Source organism: Pholcus phalangioides, unplaced genomic scaffold (assembly GCF_987345545.1).
Source record: "Pholcus phalangioides strain wild (caught in Gottingen) unplaced genomic scaffold, Ppha-v1.0 ptg000004l_1, whole genome shotgun sequence".
Classification (NCBI taxonomy): Eukaryota; Metazoa; Arthropoda; class Arachnida; order Araneae; family Pholcidae; genus Pholcus; species Pholcus phalangioides.
In genome coordinates, this window is record NW_028301597.1 from 46,498,711 (window position 1) to 46,522,025 (window position 23,315).

The 23,315-nt window shown below is 34.8% G+C and overlaps 1 protein-coding gene across 1 annotated transcript; it reads left to right on the forward strand.

The window, feature by feature from the left end:
• Nucleotides 1-115: 115 nt before the first annotated feature.
• On the forward strand, nucleotides 116-20,508 carry Ogg1 (8-oxoguanine DNA glycosylase). Its single transcript, XM_089231601.1, has 6 exons — nucleotides 116-298; nucleotides 3,301-3,663; nucleotides 6,321-6,603; nucleotides 9,687-9,831; nucleotides 11,617-11,666; nucleotides 20,349-20,508. Exons 1-6 carry the CDS (start codon nucleotides 195-197, stop codon nucleotides 20,415-20,417), a joined length of 1,014 nt encoding a protein of 337 aa, XP_089087727.1. The 5' UTR covers nucleotides 116-194; the 3' UTR covers nucleotides 20,418-20,508.
• Nucleotides 20,509-23,315: the final 2,807 nt, after the last annotated feature.

Here is a 23,315-nt window from a genome sequence, read left to right on the forward strand (position 1 = left end):
TCACGAAACGTTATCCAATAAAAGCTGAGCTGATATTTGAGTCACATGTGCAACAGAACGTGATTGGGCGGAAGATCAATTCAATGAGGAAGACTGAGCTTGTTAGAATACTTTTGGCAACGATAGAGAATTGGCGGGAAACAGCTGTTGAGTGTAAACAAACAGCAAACGTGCTTTTTATTATTGCCAAAAAAATGGCGAAAAGATCATTTGTGAAGAATTTGGTGTGGGAGAAAATAGCTTGTAGCTTTGACGAGTTGAATTTGGCAGTGACTTTGAGTGGCGGCCAATCATTTAGGTAATTTTGTGTTGAATAAAGTGTTATAGATTTGGGGTAAGGCCGTAGGGTGCCATCTTGGGGACCCTGGAGCAGAATTTTACTTGCGGGGGGTGGGTACTTGAAAGGATTATTGTTATGCAAAATGAGTATAAATTTTTTTGAAAATGATGATAACATATAGCACGTTAGAACAGATGCAGTATAATCCAGATCCCTTGGCGACTCTTCTTTTCGGCGCCAAACACGTCAGATGACAGAGGAAAAGCCGCCAAGGCCGTAACTGGCTATGGATGCCAAGAAAAAAAACAGCTTAGAAAACATAACAAAAACGGAAACCAACAATAATATTACAAATGATAGTTCGCCAGTGTGATGGTCATAGTGATGGACTCGCATGGCGGCGATCCGGGTTCGAACCCCACCGTCACCACAGTGGTGGTCGGCTGAAGTTGGTTTTCTGTGGTTCCCAACTTCGAGGTGCAAATGCGAGCCGATCTCCCCGTTAAAAAGTCTCGCCACAGAGAGCAATAGGCCTACAAGCAGTACAAATATTTAGTCACTACACTTCACTCACTTTACCTCTGAAACATAAATGGCAGCACTGAAAAATCATTCACAACACTAGATACGCACTCAGACTGTTAGGTACACACTTACACTTCCGGCACAACTTGCTAGGTAGTAAATTGCCCATGGCGATAGACCTGAGTTGTGCTCGGTTAGATAAAAAAAAAAGATAGTTCAAATAAACATTCTCAGTATGAAAAAAATAAAACCTGGACTCTCTTCAGAATAAGAAATCGATCCGGGCGTAATTTTCTCTGGGTGTCAGACTCTTTAAAATAATAGTAAACTAACATGATGATATTTCTTTATGACACTGAAAACAGAAGGGTAGAAGTTTTCAAAGTAAATATATTGGAAAAATACTACCCGATGGAAACATAATTCTAATGAGACAAGACAGCGACATGTTTAGACGACAGAAAGTGAAATGACTTTTTTTCTAATACTATTACACAAACGGAGACACTATTTGAATAGCCCGCATTACTAGCACCACCTGGAATGGAAAATCTAAGAAAATTACATTAACCTGGCACCATTACGCCCGCCTTGGCGACTTATGGTGTCCTTGCAATCTGGATTATACTGCATCTGTACCGAACAGGATTACACAGTGGCAATAAGATTTTACATGTCTCAGTAAATATATGTGTATTATAAAAATAACATATCATGTGTTGATTACATTAAAAAATCTATATGTGAACACATATGGGAAACTGACTTCAGCAAGGCCCAGATGTTGTTCCACTAAAAAATCTTGAAAAATGCCTTTGAAACAATAACAAAAATTAGAAAATATGCCATGAATATAACAAAACAAATTTCTTGAAAAACTGGTTCCGTTTGAAAGCCTAAAGAAAATGTTTCAATATCATCAAAATCATATGTAATCCACATCCTCTTGTATAGGCCTCGGCCAATCAATATTGTATAAATAAAATAAATAAATATGTAGTTTTTTTTTCCGCAGCATTCAGATTTCATCTTAAAGTTACAGTGGTGTGAGTCATATTAGAGGCCAATCACTGGTCTACTGAGGGGGGGGGGTGGGTGTGGGTGTTGCAGTAAAAAATGTACCAGCTCCCCCCCCCCCCCCTCAGAAAATCCTTTAAAGTCCTTATATATTTTTTCATAAATGCTCAATACAATAAGAATTCGTATAACTTTTTTCGATCCTTCCCATTGTAGGAAAATTGAAAGCTTTTGTCAAACTTTCATGTGTGCATGCAAAGGGAAACCCGAAAACCAGTTGAAAAAAGTAAAAGTAACTGCTGTTGCAGATAGATGTTCCTCATAGGCAGGGCCGCAACTAGATACATTGTCAGCCAGGACAAGCACATATTTTGGTGACCCCACATAAAGTATCAAGAGCAATTAAAGGGGTGAATTTGGTCTCCCCTCTCCCAGTTCAGCAACCAGGCACCTGACCCACCTGCTCCCAGAGAAAGTGTGATGTGTGATCATGAAATGGAGAAAATAATTGAAAGACTGGAGACTTGGCTACAATTTCGTAAATTGGCTCGAGAATTGTGGACTGAAAGCTTGTGTGGGAAGGCTTTCTTATCCTACTATTTATTAGAAAAAAGACGAATAGTACCAGGTTTTGAGTGAAAAAAAATTCTCTGGTGTAATTCCAGAAGGAATACAGCTTGCCTTGAACATGTCGAACAGTGTATAATGTGTTAAAAAACCATCCGAATGTCCACTATGCAAAAATGAAGTTCAAATCTCCCCTTATAAAAGGGCACTGACAAAAGTGAGTTCAATTTACCAAAAAGCATGTATCTTTTGGTACCAAGTGAAATGATGTTGTTTTCTCTAATGAGAAGTTAAATTTAGATGGACGTGGTGGTTTTAAATATTACTGCCATGAGACCTACCTCGTGACAAAACCATATTTCCAATACTCTGATTCAGTGATGGTTTGGGGAGGTTGCATCCCAAGCCAAAACTCCAATCGTGTTCATAAGCTGTAAAATGAATTCAGATGTGTATTAGGATATTCTTACAGAAAATCTGTTACATAAGGCATATAGTAGATCGATCTCTCTCTCACACACATACACACATCCAAGGGTGAAGTCACTCTCTGCTATCCATATGAATCATCATCTGATTGAATAAAACGATTATTACTTGATTAGGCCTATATCATGTAATAATCTCTATCTCTGCAATAATTCAGTGGTTATGCACAAATTTCTGAAATGTGCATTTCTCACAGAAAATCCCGTAACTCGGGATATTACTGTATTAGTATTTGCAGAAAAGTAACACATAGACCAAGCAATAGACATATTTAGACTAGTGAACAAAAATCAAAAACAAAGAAAAATATGGAAATCGTTTCCCTATTTTGCCTGAACAGTAACTCCTTTGAGATGTGCCATTCAAACAATCTATGTTTTGCAAATGCAAGTTTTCTTTGACATTTATAATCATCATTTCAGGTGGCATAAAACAAAGGATGATGGATGGAGAGGTGTCTTCGCTGGTTACGTGTGGTCCATCAAGCAAGATGGTTGTGGAAATCTTCTTTACCAAGTCCACAACATGCCATCTGGCAACAAAGCAAGGAAGAAAAGGTCCGCTACGAGTCCTGAAAATTCTGTAGAAGCTCCTGATTTCGTAGCGATCTTAAGAGACTACTTTCGCCTGAATGTGAATTTGAAAGAACTCTTCAATGAATGGTCACTTGCGGACGAAAACTTCAAGTTGATTTCAAATAGGTTTCCTGGTGTGAGGATATTGCGCCAAGATCCTGTAGAAAATTTGTTCTCATTCATTTGCTCGTCCAACAATAATATTTTGAGGTACGAGTTCACATTTATTGCATAGCGATACCTACGACTTATGTTAGCCTTGAAGACTAATTACTTAAGTCGAGGTAATATTTGCAACTGATATAGTGTTGAATTAATGAGGCAACTAATTTTCATCAAAATCTAGTTACCATTCAACCTTCTATCATCATCAACCATTTATTGTATTCAACCTTTAGTGTGTTCCATTATCTGAGGATGGATCTTGATTTTTTTTTCCTTCAAAGAAATTTTTTTAACATGAAGTTCTTAAGATGGCAAACACATTATATATATCCGAGTTTTCAAAAAAAATTATTTCTCTAATTTCTAACAGGTTTGCTTGTATTATGGGGGATGATTGTGCGTTGTTGGGCCTGCCCCCCACATTCTGTTTTGTTGATAACTGTGGGTTCGAACTGAGATTCTCTGTTTTCATCACACCTTTTTAGATTATATAATACAGTGAATCCTGTATGAAATGGAACATCGAAAGACTGAAATAATATTCCCTTTTTAGACAGGTTTCCAGTTTATAAAGTTGCACAAATACATAAAAGCATTGAAATCAATGAAGGGATTGTTTTTTATTCCTTCGAAAGCATGTTTTCATCTCATAAAGTCTCCATTTTAGATACGCTTCACTGCACAGTGATGCTCAACTTAAGAAGTTTTTGGCTAACAAGTGTGATTGCACAACAAATTAAATTCCTTCGGTGAGTTATCACTGTATTATCAACGCATGAGTTTGATTACCATCTATCTTTCACAAAAGTCAACTGAAAAAAGAAGGGAATTTTTTTATTCAGCCGCACTGAAAGCAACATTTTTCTGGCTATTCCCACAGTCTAGTGGTGTTAATGATTATATTTTTATTTATTTCTGCTGCTACCAAATCCTAGTAAATAGTATCACTTTGGTGCTACTCGTATTAAGCTATATTGTGGTGTCAATACCTTACATGTGTTATGTAAAAATGCCACATATTTCCGATTGCTAGAAAGAACAATAGACAGCTGTAAGCATATATTATGACAATTTTTTTAGAACATGTTAAGAGGTTTTTAGTGGCATAAGGAAAAAAATTGAGAATTTTGATTCATGACATTTTTTGAATAGACAGCGATGAAATGACAATTTACAGCAAAACACCTCTTAATGGATATCCCTCAGTCAGACATGGCCACTCTCTCTCTCTTTTACAGCCAAATAATAATTTTTTCCAGAAGCGTGCTTTTTTGTTCACAACTGCAGTGGCGCAAAATTGTTCATTTCAAAGCCTTAATGGTCATTCCACTTTTTACAGACAAATTTTTTTGTCCCGCCATTGTCTGCAAAAGGGAGTTTCCACTGTATTTGCATATTTTATTAAGCAGTACATTAATTTAGCTTACCTTTTCTTTATTTGGCTACATTTTTTTGTCAAAGAGCAGACTGCATTTTTTTGTCTGATTAGACAAAGTGCTGAAATCAATAAAAGCCCTAAGCTGCAAAATATGTAAACATTTCACTGACAACTTATAGACAAAAAACCATGAAACATTGGAGTAATCCTATTGATAAATGCCCTTCCCTCTTACAATTCATCGGTAGGAGATGTAACAGAAAATTCATCATTTTGACATAGCTGCCAAGTCTTCTGAATTTCTACTCCATCTCACAGACTCTGCAAAAGTCTTCCTATACCTCTCAAATTTTGACGATGATTAAAAAAAATCCCTGCTTTTCGAGAAAAATAACTATTGCCAAAGAATTCACCTGGAAAAAAGACTGCTGCTTTTGACTTTTTCCCCTACAAAATGATGTCACAAGTATTATGTGAATTCTTGCCTTTGTATCGAATCACAAAAAAAAAAGTTTCATTTTTGTGGGGGAAAAGGCAAAATTTGCAGAACAGCCAGTGTCAGTTCAGTCTTTCAACCTTGAAATCAGCAAAGATAACCCGTGTTTGCTTTACTGGTGATTTTTTCTTGCATTTATTCGATTTTATAATCACAGGTAGTTTGACTTTCTGTTTGGCTATGATTGGCTACTTTACGCTATTTGGTGATTGCTAGCTACATTTTCCCTCTAAAAGTGTATATGCTCAAATCAGTCACGGTCTGTCTTATGTCAGTTCGATAAAATATTCTTCCCTCTACTGCTAGTAGAGAGGAGAAGAATATATTTTTTCCCTCAACTGACACGAGACGAATACAAAATGGGCATGATGTGTGTGAATAGACCTTAAAATAAAAAAAATCCTTAGGATTTTACTTTCATTTATGAAACATCCTACTTTGTCTTTCAAAAATCACTTGATATTTGTTTCTGTATGGAATTTGGATTTGTGTAAAAATATCTCTAATTCTCGCTCTTCAATGTTGCAGCTTGTGTGGTGATTAATGATAATATATAATATCCAATTAGTTGCTATAGAATGTTACGTTATTTTCGAGTTTCATTGATTATGTGTAGCAAATCATGTTTATCCCTGTCAATTTTCTTTTCAGTAAATTTTTCATTCAGTGAGTTCTTTGTATGACAGCAAACTGAACTGTTTACCTGTGAATTCACCAAGCACGATTACTAACATATTTTGCTTTTTGATTTGTTAAGGATGAGATTCATATTTTGGTTTCAAGGTGTGTGAAAATTTCCTTATGGAAGTTTTTCCTTCTTTCCTATAGGATTACAAGCATGGTTGAGAAATTATGTGCGAAATATGGGAAAGTGATTCATAAAGATGGTGAAGATACTTTTTATTCTTTTCCGACGGTTGAAGCGTTATCAGGAGACAGTGTTGAAGGAGAACTTAGGACATTAGGTTTTGGTTACAGAGCTAAATATATTAGTCAGACAGCAAAGTATGTAGCCAAAAATCATTCTGCCGATTGGTTACAATCATTAAGGAAAGCTCCTTATGAAGAAGCGCATGAAGCTTTAGTTAAACTTCCGGGTGTTGGAGCAAAAGTGAGATTTATTAGATTTCTTTTCTTTTTTAATCAGATCTGTATGCATTTTGTTTAAGAAGTACTGCTTAAAAAACCATTGTTGACAATTATGATAGTAGAAATGTGATTGAACAGAACTGTCATTTTCGGATGAGCAAAATCGTTAAATCTGTGATGTATAAATATTTTACGCATGCTCATATTTTTACACCCACCCTGCCGATTAATATTAATCCTCTAGCCGCGGACAATGTGAGTATTGCATTTCATTTATTCTATAAAAATTTGTGGGATACATTGTTATCACATTCTATTTACGCAGCAAATAAAAATTCCACACGATTTTGTATGAAAAAATTCAAAAACTGCCCGTGGCTGGAGGGTTAAAGCTTGTAAAATACCAACTGTACACCATTTGTGAAAGAAAGCATACTCTCAAAAACAACATTCAAACAAATATTTTCTTGCAGGGTGTTTTTATATGAGTCAGAATCCAAGAAACACTCTTGCTTCAGTGGAAGGCTTGTGTCTTCCCTCTTTGTTTTCCCAAAATTGCTATATCCTAATATAGTCGAATCCCCCATTTTAACGAATACCGTTATAGCAAAAATCTCGTTTTAATGAACACTTTTCTAATACCTCAGACAAGTTTATACAGGAACAACATTCCTCTACGGAATTTCTAACAAATCGGCACATGCCGGAATGTATGTTCTGAGTGTATACTTGTCCCTAACACATTTATGTTGTCGAGTTGTGCTTGTTTCGTGTTCATGCTACCATCTGGCTTCCATTTTCTGAAGTAAAGATGGAAATGCTTGAATTTTCATGTTTTGTCAGTATCGTGTTGTAGGCCTACCTGCTCTGGATTGAAAAAATTATTTTGTATTGACACTTCGTTATTGTACTTCATGGTCTTGCACTATTCATTGTTACAGCAACTAACAATCAACACTCAAAATTATTGTGTACATTTTGTGTATTGGTGAAACATTGGATACATAGGCCTATTCTAGGTTTTGTGATTGTTATGCTAACCCAATAGCATTCAATTGTCTTCTGTTTTTTTAGGACATACAGAGGCATAAACAATCTCTACAAAGCTCTGCAAGTGGCTAGAAATGTATATACTTTGTTTATTTATTTTCCTTAAAAATTATATTGAACACTGAACTGTAAAATTTAAGCAAATCCATTTAAAAAAAAATTGACAGCACAGTAAAACCATCCTGTTCACTTTGACTAACTTATAATTAGACTTTGATGTTTACGAATTTTGCACTGTGCTTTTGAAACTCATCTTGAAGGAGTGGCATTCTTTAAAAACTTTCACATCTTCATAATTTGCTATGCATCGAGGAAAAGAGTTTACAGACTCTGAACTTTGGAAGATTTCTTGAAAAAAAGAATGTAATACAAACACAAAGGCCACAACAGGCAAAATGTTCAACGAGGTGGCTGAACAAAGATGGCCACAAAAATATGGATGGCAAATATAATAGTGTTAGAAGAGACAGAAAACAATTAGCTGTGCTTGCTAGTGTACTGTTTTGGCCCAAAATTGCTTTTGTTACCAAGCCATTTTTGTCCTTTTGCTTTGGTCTCAGTCAATCTTATAGGACACTGATTTCAGTGTCCTATAGTATAGTATTTTTTTGGTGCTATAAAAAAATAATTTAAATTGTTTTGAATTAAAAAAAAATTTAAAAATAAAAAATAATATACTAGAAAAAAATTTCGATTTTTTTTCCATTATGTTGTTTGAAGGTACCCCCCTTCCTACTTTTTCTAATTTTTTGAGTGGGCGCCCTGTTCATTTAATTTTTGGTTGACTTTCCAACACATTTTTCCATTCAGAACAGAAAAGAACGACTTGTCTGACCACGTGCTGGGACAGTTTTCTTTCAGGTCAAGTGTGAATCATCTCTCACCCATGTAAGCCTTGTCTTTCTAGCATTGGTGTTAGCGTAGGCTTCCTCATACTCTTATATGAGCCATAGCTAGTTCCTTATAATGAACTCATGAGAGCCTGGTGCTGCCTACAACACCTGCATCTCTCTGTGTATTGTCTTTGTCTACAAGAAGATGCAGTATTACAGCAGGTTTGACTACATTTAATACTGCAGGATATACCAGGGGCGTAGCCAGAAATTTCGTTCGGGGGGGGGACCACTTTCATTTCGGGGGGGACCAAAGTGACAGAACAATGGATTTGGCCATCTTTTTCCCTTTTTTCGGTCATTTTCTCACATTTCGGGGGGGGGGGGGAACCAGACCCCCAAGTCCCCCCCCCTGGCTACGCCCTTGGGATATACAACAGCATGGTGTGGACAAAATACCATAAAACAGTGTTTCTCAAAATGTGCATTGCAGGCTCCTAGGACATCATCAACCTTGGTTAGGGGCGTCACAGTGAACTAGAGATATTGATTTGTTTGTCAATTTATTCTTCGAAGTGGTTGTTTTAAATAAGAAAATATCTACCAAACTATTCTGGGGAGTCGCAGATAAATCATGAATTGGGAAAGGAAGCCGCAGGTGCCTGAAGTTTGAGAACCACTGCCTTAGTAGTTATTCCGTGGGGTTATGATTTTAAGGGGGGTATGTTATAAGTGAACTCAACTGATTTTTAAGTGTATACTTATGTAATACTATAAGTGTTCTTTTAGAACCATGATAAAAGTTATTGAAAGGGGTATGAGAATTTTATTTGAAGTCCACTGGGGAATGCAGGAATTCAAATGAAGTCAATACCCATGTACAGTGGATCCTGCTTATAACATTCTCATTTAGAACATTTTCCAGCTTAGTAGGACTTTTTTCGGGGGTCAAATCAAAACTCTAGCCAATACTTATCGAGATTTCCCTCTTAAAGCATCTTCCAGTTTATAAAGTCTTTTTATGATGATATTTTGAAAAACATTATAAGTGAGATCTACTGTAGTAAAAAGGTTAAGAATTACTTATTTAAAATGAAATGGGTGATTTATCAATATGGAATAGGAAATGTAATGTGTGACTATATTATTATTAAAAATAATTACCATGATAACATACCTAAACTACTTAAATAATACCAATTTTTTGAATTCATCTGTGCAGGTAGCCGACTGTATCTGCTTGATGTCACTGGACAAGCTCTGCGCTATCCCTGTAGATACTCATGTGTGGCAGATAACCGTAAGAGACTATCTACCTCATTTGAAAACAACAAAATCTTTGACTGACAAGATATATAAGCAAATAGGCAAGTCACTAGTCTGCTATATTCATTGTTTCTGCTTTCTCACAAGTGCTTTCCTTTCAATGTGTGTTCATTTGTTTTTTATCATTGCCTACCTTTACTAGCTGATGGTAAATCACATTGACTTGTAAAGTCTGTTTTGATGTATTTGTATTAAAAAAAAAACCTATGCAACGCCACAACAAGCAAATTGCCCAACGAGGTGGCTGACTTAAGAACATCATGGATCCCCGAGCCATTATTTGGAGGCCCTACCTACTACTACTACTTCACCACACATGCACCCCGCCCACACCTCCCCCCCGCGGAACCCGCCAACGAATCGGTACATGCGGGAATGTGCGTGTACGTGTAGTGAAACCTGACATGAAGTTTTGTTGTTTCTCTGTAATGCTTGTTATGTGTAGTGCTGCCATCTGCCACTAGTTTTTCTAACTATGAGTGAAGTGTTATGATTGAATGATTTAAATGATTTTCTTTTCTTTTAAACTGTCTGTAAAACTGATCTACTGCCGCCATTTAGGCAATTTACACCAGTAGTGATGTACAGGCTCAAAATATGTTGCCAGATGCTAAAGTGGTTATTTTGCTATTAGATGCACAACACATGGAAGAGAAAATAAAAAGTTTTTTTTCTACTTCAGGTGACTTTTCGCGTGCAGAGATGCAGAACAGACATTTGAAAAATGAATTGATTATGAAAACAATAAGTAAGATGAGGAATTAGAATTCCTTTAAATAGGGTCGTCGTTAGAGCATCATGGACTCCCTGGCAAATTAATTCTTCCAAGGTCCCCTATCTGATTAGAAATGCTTGTCTACACCAATTTACATGCTTAATCTCGAACAGCTTAACTATGCATAACTCATATCTCATTATCATGAGGCCCGGGTGGGCTCATGTGTTAAGATGGCACTGCCTTGAAATACAAGGTGTTTCAAAACTCATGGCCCATACATTAAGAGGGTGATAGAACACAACTAGACAAGTACAAATTACCCTACAGCCAGGCCCGTCATTTGGGGGGGGGGGCAGCTTTTGAAAATACACTAAAAATAGTATATCTTTTTACATACATTGAGTATATGTGCTTTGCCCCTCCGGAAAAAGTTGAAATAACGGCCCTGCCTACAGCCCATGCTCAAGTGATTCAGCGCTAGAATTCAGTACTTGCTGTATTATGATGAAAAACAAGACATACATAGACAGAATGAAAGGGCACCGATGAATTGAAGAAAAATGTGTGTTTTATTCTCAACAACTTTCAAAGTCATCGCAGCAGCTGCTAGAAATTGTAGCAACCATTAGTGACTCAGGCTTCATACTGGTGAACACTGTTACAAAGTCATCAAATTTTAAAGTTGGGGGAGGGGGTGCAAAATAATGTTTGTACCGAGTGGAAAAAATCCTAGTTCAGTTCTAATGACACCTCCGATTTACCTAGGGATAAGAACACTTTTCTTGTTCACACTGGAGACTTCAGTGAAATAGCCCATGCATGTTTTATTCCCTCCTGAAGATAAAGTAGGGGACATCCTTTCTGATCCTGTTTTGCAAGTTAAGGCATTGCTTGTTTATCAAGTCAAAATTTGTTTAAACTGATCTAACCTAGTGGTCCACAATCTTAAACCAAGTTACTCATAATTTAAAGTTTTACTGAAATAGATTTGAATTGGATGTAAATTATGAATTTTTGTTGGAATGATTATAAAATTTGATTTTATTTGCGCTTTGCATTGGACCAGTATTTTTTCTATATTGAAAATAGGGCATTTCTTCTATTACAGGTGATTTCTACAGGGAAAGGTTTGGAACATATGCTGGATGGGCAAATACAGTAGGTACTTTTTAATTTTTTTAAGTAGCTTTTTTTTTTTTTTTTTTCTAATCAATCAAATTTTTATCGAATTGTTTCTCAGAAAATGCCAATGTGACTGAAAACTGAACATGATAGTGCTAAAAAAACTGTTTAACAAGTGTGTCAGTTTTTTAGGACAAATGTTCCCAACCTGAGACTGGGGGATATTTTAGGGTTTGGAGGCGGGGGGGGGGGGACAAGGGTGAAATCAAGTGGTGGGGGAGAGCAATAAGAGGTGGTCAGAAAGAGCCACAGAAAGCTTTGAAAAAAAAAAAAAACCACACACACACACACACAGTTGTGAAGAAATGAAGTATTCATGTAAAATATAGTAAAAAAAATGTGACTGTTCAGGATATAACCTAGAGGTCCAGAAATCAATCTTATTTTTGAATTTTTCATACACTAGTTATTCATTTGGAATCTTTATGTGTTTACTCGAAATTCATGTATTTACTATCAAAAATAATAATGCCCGATCATGGAGATGCTTGGAAGAGTCAGTGCACAAAGCTTTGAATATTTGGTTTAAAATTTATTGTTATTAAATTTAATTTCTTTAAAATCCATTATTCATTTTCTCAGAAAAATTTATTTCAATATATGGCCAACTAAATTAAGATCTCAATCATTCATGCTTCTTGTTATCCAAGTGCTCTTTTGAGAGTAAGTGAGTGAACCTTGCAAAACATGAATTGCGATTAACTGGTTCAACTACAACCTCAGCATGTAACAAGAGCCTTAGGTGTTATGAGAACTTGCTGTTTTGAAGTTTATAATGAAGGGAAGACTTTTTTCTTGAAACTATGCCGAAGAAAAGTCTGCTAGTCCCCACTGGGAATCAAACCAGTCCTCTTGCAGTTCGGGTGAGTGCTCTATCCATATACACCACAGGAGACTTGACCAGTTTTTCCTTATTTACGCACTGTAGTGTGATGCGCTGAAGTAAAGGCATGGTAGATCCCCCTCCCTAATGTCAGCAAACGGCTCCCACATGGCAGAAGTAGCGAGATTGAGATGATTTTGACTTATTTTCTCGGCCCAATGTATGGAAAGAAATCAAAATCATCTCAATATAATGTAATGTTCAAAATGTGTAAATTTTAAGTGCAACACAGTACTTTTAATTTAATTTTATACATTTGTGTCATTTACTCTTTTTGTATCATGTGCTATGGCGTCGATAGCCATCGCTATCAGATGAAGCGGGAGAGGTCCAATTTCCAGCCCAATATAATATAATAATAAGAGAAAAGGGAAAAGGGGACTTGAGCCATTTAAATTGTAAAAAACATGCTCTTTCGCCTCCATCAACACTCCTTAATTTTATGGCCACTTACTTAAAGGGCCCCTTCAAAGTTTGCGTAATAGCCGCCTCGTATTCTTCTTTTCTCTCTCTCTCCCCTATATACTGAAGCCTCTTGACCTTTGTAATTGCCACCTGCAGGCGATTGACTTTATTTCATCTATTGTACGCATCCCTTCTTGGGAATATGTGCCTTCTGACTTTCTTGCTTCCTCTCTTCTTTTCTTTTCCTTCTCTTTTTTCTTGTACAAACACCCCCCCCCCCCCAGAAAACGTCTTCCTCCCATATGCTTCGAAAGATCGTAGGGGGTGAACCTTGACCAATGATGTCAATTTTAATACTATTTGTACCTACGTAATCCTCATCACCCAATGGAGGGATCTTTCTTTGAAGCCGGACTACCAATTAGAAATAGGGGGTTGGTACCCCTCAAAACTTTACTTTTTTGGAATCTTTGAAAAATTAAAGCAGATTGATTAGTGCAAACTAGAAATCAAGTTGGAAAAAAATGTAGTTTTTTTGTATATACACATTTTCAATGAGTAGCATCAGGAGCGGCGATCATCCGTGATGAAAGGGATGGAGGAAAAGGTAGGAAAGAAAATCTTACCACAATTTTAGTAAATTATAGACGTTTAGTTAAGATCTAAATTAGGAGGAATTAACCGGGGGCAGAGATGGTGAAATTAGGTATAAAAGGTGATTAAAAGAGAGATATTCCAACATCAAGTTAAAATTATTATAATTGAACATACAGTATTTTGTTTATGTATTATCCAGAATTTGATATCGTAGAAATGGATTTTTTCTAATTGACTTTTATTTTGTGTAAATATAACTCGTTCTTTTCATATGATCATTTGATTAAATATTAAATGCTAATGAAATTTAACTGATTCCTTCTTTTCATGAGTCATCGTTTTATTCTAAGTGTATATTGGACCACTAGGAGCCTGGGTTAATCTAGATAATTATATATATATTCTTCCAGTGGTTCGATATAACAAAATAAAAAAAAAATTCATATATGTACATATCTCTATTTCTGAAGAAGCAGAAGATGAAGCATTCAACAACAATGACTGTCAAATTATGTTTATATTGAAAATTATATGTTTAATGGATGCATTTACATTGTTCATTTCTATGCGTAATCAATTTCGCACTATTATATTTGAGAAAAAAAAAATTGTTAAAACCTTGAAAACAAAGTAGATTTATAATGGAATTATGAAAAAAAAGTTATTATGAAAGTGTGAGAAAAAATGAGACTATGAAAAAAAAAAAGGATGAAAGAAAAAAAAATGAAATTATAAAAGGAAAATTGAACGTATAGAAAAAAAAATGAAAGTATAGAGAAAAAAAAAAGGGGAAATGAAAGTATACAAAAAAGACAAAAACAAAATAAGGATGAAAAAAATGAAATTATGAAAGAAGAAAAAAATGGAAGTGAAGAGAAAAAAAAAAAAAATTTTGTCAAAATGTTAAAAATGTGCATGAGGAACAAAAGTATTAATGTTGTACACTTATGAATGCAAGTACTTTCATGTTAATATCCACATATAGCATATATGCAATTTTGTGTTAAGAATACAACATACTGCGTATTAGTGTAGTATAATTTGATGTTGGAATCTATAATCCCTCAGAGTTATTAGGGTTTTAATATTTATATTGAGCATTTAAACAAGTTTAATTTGGGAATGATTATAAATGATCACTGTGGTAAGATTTTTTCTTTCTCTGCCAAATGTTTTATATTCTATGTTTCTATATTCCTTCAAAGTTCATAATTCATAAGTGAAATGTGCCCGTACTCTCAGGACACCGCTCACAAATTTCAATTAACTCTGCTTAGAGGAGACAGTTATCAACTGTTTCAAACTCGCCGTTCGAACGATGCAAATTCCTTTCCAGCAGACAACGACATCGATCACTCAGACTCGTTGATGCGATGGTTCACCGAGTAATGTGGCAGTGATATCTTCAAGCAAAGAAATTTGCTAACTTCACTAATGTGTTAAAAACTTCACATTGAACTGCCGTTTCCAGACACCATACACTGAAATTGTTTACGTGCAATTTCTCTTGGATACGCCTACGGAACGAGATGCATCGCCGGTGTCGCACTTTGGTTGTCCTCAGTCGTCTGTGTAACAAATAGTGTTCGGGACTGACTACACGTCTGAACACGAACGAACGGTCGAATAATTCGTTTCGTAATATTTTAGTTTAATAATTTTCGCTTCGACAGTACTCCAGCGTCGTCCTCTATTCAGTGACTGACATGTGAAAAGAACAAACACATTCGACGCTCTCTACGATACACATTCGCTGCAAAGTGCAACCCACGCTGAACATCATGAGGACTGATTCCTGACATTGGGTCTAGTGCGGATTGAGCCACGACAAGCCAATTTGTTTCCTGTACAGCTGGATTTTGAAAATTTACACTTTCGAACTAATAACTCTCGAGGCACTGAACAAGTACGTTGAAGTTCAGAGTAATGAATGTGCTGTAACTTATCTCGAATCAATGCGCAGCATTTTCAGGGAAACATGTTCTGCGACACTTAATGTTACATTTATTTCAGTGATAAATGCGACAGTGATTTTCTTGTTGCTATGTCTAAACGTATTATTGATATATTTTTGTGACGTTATCCGAAGAAATTATATGTATCTTCGCTATTCCGAAAAAAAAAAAAAAAAAAAAAAGTACTTCCGATAAATCATAGAAAGGGATGATACGTAATCTACGTTATGAATTCATGAAATTTTAAAAGCTTCTGTGTATTTCATGCTCAGTGATTTTTGCAAAGATCTTTGGTATATTATTTTATTTCTGCTTATATTATCTATCTGCAATTCACTTACGACAATATCGAAGCACATGTATATATCTACAACACATAATGTATATTCACTTCTAAGTATTATATTACATATATATATATTTTTTTCTTTTCGCATATGTATATCTAGGTACGAGTATTCTTTTCAATGCATTCCTACATTGCTTACCTTTGTGTCAAGTGATGTACATTTGTACATATCAGATTTTCATTCATGTTTTGAAGAGCAAACATAATTTTATTGCCAGTATTGTAATCTCCCGACTTATATTTTCTTTTTCTTTTTTTTTTCGTTTTTTTTTTTTCTTTTTCCGCAAGATGGATGTGCATTGCTATGGCGTCGATAGCCATCGCTATCAGATGAAGCGGGAGAGGTCCAATTTCCAGCCCAATATAATATAATAATAAGAGAAAAGGGAAAAGGGGACTTGAGCCATTTAAATTGTAAAAAACATGCTCTTTCGCCTCCATCAACACTCCTTAATTTTATGGCCACTTACTTAAAGGGCCCCTTCAAAGTTTGCGTAATAGCCGCCTCGTATTCTTCTTTTCTCTCTCTCTCCCCTATATACTGAAGCCTCTTGACCTTTGTAATTGCCACCTGCAGGCGATTGACTTTATTTCATCTATTGTACGCATCCCTTCTTGGGAATATGTGCCTTCTGACTTTCTTGCTTCCTCTCTTCTTTTCTTTTCCTTCTCTTTTTTCTTGTACAAACACCCCCCCCCCCCCAGAAAACGTCTTCCTCCCATATGCTTCGAAAGATCGTAGGGGGTGAACCTTGACCAATGATGTCAATTTTAATACTATTTGTACCTACGTAATCCTCATCACCCAATGGAGGGATCTTTCTTTGAAGCCGGACTACCAATTAGAAATAGGGGGTTGGTACCCCTCAAAACTTTACTTTTTTGGAATCTTTGAAAAATTAAAGCAGATTGATTAGTGCAAACTAGAAATCAAGTTGGAAAAAAATGTAGTTTTTTTGTATATACACATTTTCAATGAGTAGCATCAGGAGCGGCGATCATCCGTGATGAAAGGGATGGAGGAAAAGGTAGGAAAGAAAATCTTACCACAATTTTAGTAAATTATAGACGTTTAGTTAAGATCTAAATTAGGAGGAATTAACCGGGGGCAGAGATGGTGAAATTAGGTATAAAAGGTGATTAAAAGAGAGATATTCCAACATCAAGTTAAAATTATTATAATTGAACATACAGTATTTTGTTTATGTATTATCCAGAATTTGATATCGTAGAAATGGATTTTTTCTAATTGACTTTTATTTTGTGTAAATATAACTCGTTCTTTTCATATGATCATTTGATTAAATATTAAATGCTAATGAAATTTAACTGATTCCTTCTTTTCATGAGTCATCGTTTTATTCTAAGTGTATATTGGACCACTAGGAGCCTGGGTTAATCTAGATAATTATATATATATTCTTCCAGTGGTTCGATATAACACATGTGATAATTTACGAGTTGGCACAAAGACTATTTCAGTTATCATCATTCACATTTATTTTTTTTTGGCCCCAAGATCTAAATAATAAGGTTTGCATTATTCTAGTCTATGGTTATGTCTGAAGTAGGTGTGACTTACATTAGCATGAATAATCTGATCCTTACTGTATAATATCTACTAGTTCGACTTGTTTTGAATACTGAAAAAAATCTCGCACAAAATTGTCTTTGTGGCTTTTAATTAGTGTGAGTAGTGAATTTTTTCTAATTAGTTAACTAAGTTATACTTTGCTATTAATAGTTATCAATCAAATTAGCTGCTGTGGTGGTCGAGTGGTCATAGTGACAGTTTGAACCCCACTGTCGCCACAGTGGTGGTCATCTGAAGTTGGTTTTCTGTGATTCCCAACTTCGAGGTGCAAATGCAAGCTGATCTCCCTGTGAAAAGTCTCACCACAGAAAGCAACAGACCTACAACAATATTTATTCAATCATTACACTTCACTTATAGTTGAAGAAATTGATAGTAGATCTAAACATAACAAGTATGAAAACAAAAACAAACTTCAAGTTATAAATCTAACACGTATACACACATTCCTGCATGTACCTGTTCATTAGAGATTTCGTAGAGGAACGTGTATGACACGCATGTATGGTTGAATAGTAGTAGTATCAGTCGAATTAAGTTTTTCTTTTTGTAACACAGTCATCACTACAGACAAGATATCTTGTCTTCCAAGAATATTCATTGAGCACTAGTGACGAAATAGCGTGTTCTCTATGTTAGGTTTTTTCATAATATTTGCATGTCCAGCCACTTGTTTATGAGTATTAACTTTTCAGCTCATCCCAGTACATTTTTTTTTCTCACAAAATTTCTACAAGAGGGCACTAACAGTAAAATTTTCAGGGCTTTCGTAAAATTTTACAAGTTAGTGTATATTTTATTTTGTGCCCTTATTCGTTACACATAATTGTTACGTTCCTTGAGAAAAACATGAGTAAATGAAAACTTCTTTCAATTCATGAGGCAGTGAATGAATGAATCATTGATGAGGCAATTAAATATCTTACTTTATTTGAGAAAGAGCTTGTTGACAACATAGATTCAGATAGAGAAAGCAGTTGTAAACTTATTGACCGTGTTTTTGAACCTAGTACAAAAACTGCAAGCGAGGATGCAGAAGGAGATGATGCAAATATGGATTCACTTCATTGTGTCACAGGCTCAAATATTGATGTTAGAACAATAGAAAATACTTCAGAAAGTAGTGAAAATGAAATGATGATTCTCGAGTAAATGAACAAACTTCTAAACAAAGGACATGTGCTATACACAGACAATTACTACACAAGTATTCCTCTGGAAAATAAGCTCCTCGAAAACAAAACGTTATGTGAAACATTCCCCCAGAGAAGTTGTCAATGCAAAGCTAAAATGAGGTGAAACTAATGATCAGAAAGCATCTTACAATTGTGATAAAATGGGAAGACAAATGAGATGTGACCTTATGCTTGCAAATGAAAATTCTGGTAAAATGCAGACCCCAGGTAAAAGGAATTAAAAAGGGAAAATCCATCCCCAAACCAAATTGTATTCTAGAATACATCCAACACAGACTTGATCAACTGCTTTCCTATTATTCATCATTGCGGAAATCACTAAAATAGTACAGAAAAATGTGCTCCAACATTGGGATATGGCAGTTTCTAACTCCTGTTTTGATTACCAAAATCAGTGGAAAGCCATCTCATATCAGGTTTCGAAAAGGAATTATATCTTTGCTACTAAATTCTAGTGAACTCAATGATACAACAGTTCCTAGAAAATATTTTGTGCATCAGAAGTCTTTGAATATGTTGCAAATAGAAGGCCAGCATTACATGAACACAATACCTGCAACATCAACTAACACTACACTAACACAGAAGTATGTTAGTCCCACCAAATTCAAAGAGAAACACTATCTGTGCGCAACATGCACATCAAAGCCTGCATTATGTGTAGTGCCTTGCTTTGAAAAATACCATAGTTTAGAGAAATTCTAACTTTTTGGCAGATTTATACACAAATAAGTTTTGAATCATTATAAGGCACACAAATTTGATTATTATTTGTGTTAAAGTAAAATAATAAGTTTCAAATATATATGAATTCACGTTTTGCTTCAACTTTGGTGCATGGGGTAGACCATAGTTTCCCAACCTTTTTTGTCCCATCTCCCCCAATGCAATCTAACCCATAGGATCCTATTTTATACCCGTAGCTTCTATCGCCTCCCAAGGGGGCATTAATGCCCACGTTGGGAATCACTGGGGTAGACCAAAAGCACATCATTGCAGCGATGAATGTGTTAAGAAATTTTATATATTTCAAGTTTATAATTATTTTTATTTAAGGCAATAGAATTCAAATGAAAATTTCATAATTCTTGAAACTCTATATGATAGGTTTTATTCCCATTTTTGATTTCACATCACAGCTACATACAGGGTGTTGCCTTGAAGTGGCCACAAACTCAGAGAAGTGATATTAGTCATCAAAAGTAACAAAAATTGCCACAGAACAAGGTATCACAAACAATGTTTGTGGTTGATGAAAATTGCAAAAATGCTTCTGAAGGGTGTGACGGCGAGTAGGACAAAAAGGCCAATAATAAGTAGAAAAAACGTTTATTTGACAGCATGATTACAACACAGCCTATGGTGAACAAAATAAAGAGCAATAATAAGTACAAAAAAGTAAAATTAATAAGTACAAAAACCATTTATTTGATAGCATGATTTAAAATACAGCTTGCGATTTTTGCATACTAAACATGGCTTGCTATGTTCTATGTCAATTTTTGTTCCTCTTGATAACTAATATCACCCCTCTGAGTTTGTTGCCACTTTAAGGCAACACCCTGTATGCCTAAAGAGCCACAGTTTGCCAATCCCTGAGCTAAGGCATTGAACCACCCCCATCCTGTAACTGCTTTCTAATCAGTCATTTATGGTCAGAGATTTTCTTTTTATTTCAGGTTCTCTTTGCAGCTGATCTAAGGCAGTTCAAGGACCACAACAAGAAAGACAAAAAAAAGCAGCATTAGTTTTGGCTTATAAAAATGTACATTCATCTCTTTCTTTTACTTTATCAGTTTCATGAAATAAAAAAAAGATATGCTTAGTACAATTTTTAAATGATTAGAGTTTCAGTGTCTTTTGGAATTGATCCAATATATACTGCAGCATATAATGAGCAGATAACTACATAATGTTGAATTTTCATAGTGTGCAAACCCGGTCAACGAGCCCAAGCTTACTCAATATTTGCTAACATCTAGATAATACATATAGAAATATCAGATTTGAGCTCTCCAGATATTTTCAATAACTTCATGCCTTTTCATATTGTCCTTGGTGTCATTTCTGATTTGATAATGCTCTAGCGAGTTGTAAATTCTCTCTACGAAATTATTTTAATGTATAACCCCCTCAAGCAAAGACAAGCATATATAAAAAAAGATTTTACACGGCTCCCACTCAAAAAATGAGAAGAATTAGGAAGAATTAGGACTAAAAAGTAGGATGGGGAGGGTAACCCCCTTTAGACAACATAATCATAGCATAATGGAAAAAAATCCCAAAAAATTTTTTTTTTCAAAAAAAAAATTTTAATTTTGAATTAACTTTTTTTTTTATAGCAATATTTCAGTTTCCTATAAGATTGACTTAAGCCAAAGCAAAATGATAAATGACTTGGTTACAAAACCAATTTTTGCCCAAAACAGTGTACTCGTAACCACAGATAATTCTTTCCTGTCTCTCCTCATATGAATTACATTCTTTTTTTGGAGTCTTCCAAAGTGCAGAGCTTGTCAACTCTCTGCGATGAGGCACAGCAAATTTTGAAGACGTACGTTTTTTAAGAATGACACTCCTTCGAGACCACTTTCAAAAGCACAGTGCAAAATGTGTAGATTACAAGATCCGATATAAATAAGGCAAGGTGAACCTGTTTTACTGTGTTGTCCATCATTTTTTAAAGGGATTTGTTCACATTTTACTATTCAAAATGCTAGTGTAATAATTTTTGACAAATGAAGCACTTCCATTTCTAGCTCTTTGCTGAGCATCGTAAATATTGTTTATGCCTCTTCATGCCTTAAAAATACAGAAGACAACTGAATGCTATTGGGTAGCATCAGAATCACCAAACCTAGAATAGGCCTATGTATCCAACTGCTTTGAAATGCAAACTGTTGCTTCACCTATTTGCACCGTAATTTTGAATGATGAATGTTAGTTACTGTCCAAGACCATGAAGTAATAAATACAAAATTATTTTTCCATCCAGACAGAAGTTTTTTATGACTACTATACTTGTTGAACTCTCAAACTAAGCAAATGAAAAATTAATCAACCAAATGGTCCACATACAATCCCCCCCCCCCCAAAAAATGATAAAATTTCTGCTTTGGCAGAATCATTAATTGCATTCTTCAACATTTGTAATATTTGGCAATATATCAATGATTTCCTGCTCAATTAAAATCAATTACACAAATTTTGTCGATAGGATTTGGTAGAAAAGTAGGACAAAAACTATAAAGTAGGACAAAAGTAGGACATTTTACCAAAAAGTAGGATGGTATATTGATGAGTGGTAGCCCTGATTTTATCTACTCACACAAACAATTTCTAAAGGTTACTTTCTTATCACAAATCGATGCACATACATTAGTAAGTTCGTTAAACATGAAAAAATGAGGTAATTTTCAAAAAACAAAAAATTCTTGATCAATACATCTTCATTTGTACATTTGTACATCTCTAGCACAAATAAAAAGACTTCAAATTTCTTATTTTGTTCAAAGTAAATCGCATAGAAAAAAAATACAAAAGCTTTTCACCAAAAGCATACCTTTACACACGCTATCCCAAATTGTGTGCACAGCGGATATCTCTGCAACCATTTACTTTAGAAATATACTTTACAATTATTTTATGAATTATTACAATCAAAATTAAAATTTACTATAACAAAAAAAGTTTTCAAATGGCATGCAGTTGTTAAAAATTTCCAGAGGAGTCATAGGCATTATAAATATAGAAAAATTAACTTTTATGTAGGCCTTGTGTGTTAAAACATCCCATTAATAAAATGTAAATGCAACTATGTCAAGTCACATTTACGAAAAAATTGCATATTTTTAAATGCAACATTAATGGAGATGTTTGACTTCAATGGACATTAACGGAGATGTTTTCAGCATTTATATGTGATTTCATTTACATGTTCACAAATTTAGTTATCAAAAATAATTATATATTTAGTTATCAAAAATATAAAAACTAACTTTTTATACAGACACCCTATTCTTGATTAGAAAGCTGTTGCTTTTTCTTTCCTGAGGCCAACAAAAAAACATTCACGTGTCTAAGTGCAATATTCACTGAAATATTTGAATTCGAGAATCAAAGTTAGGAAAGAATGACAAAAAAGGAAAAGAAGCATTGTTCATTACTTTATGCTATTCTTTCGTAACTTTCCATGTTTTGAACTGAAATATCTCTGCGAATATTGCACTTAGAAACGTGAATATATGTATATTTTTGTTGGACTTAGGAAAAACAAGGCTACAACTTTCCTATTGGGTTTTCAAGGACAGGGTGTCTGTATAAAAGTTAATTTTTATATTTTGATAACTATATACCTTCCCTTGTAATATAAATGATGTATATGAAGTTTACATGTTATTTGGATACATTTTCTAATTTGAAGTATGCCTCTAGGATTAATGGTTCGCCAGTATGAATATATTTTTGAATATGTTCACCCAAAATGTAATATATGGAATCACTTTGTCCCTTGGAGCTTGATAAATCATTGGTGGCAGGTAACCATGTCACCTATAGAAACAACTGATATGCAAAGGAAAAGGGAGATAAAAAATAGAAATAAAATATAAGATGCTCTGCGAGTTTGAGTCTGATATTGGTGATAA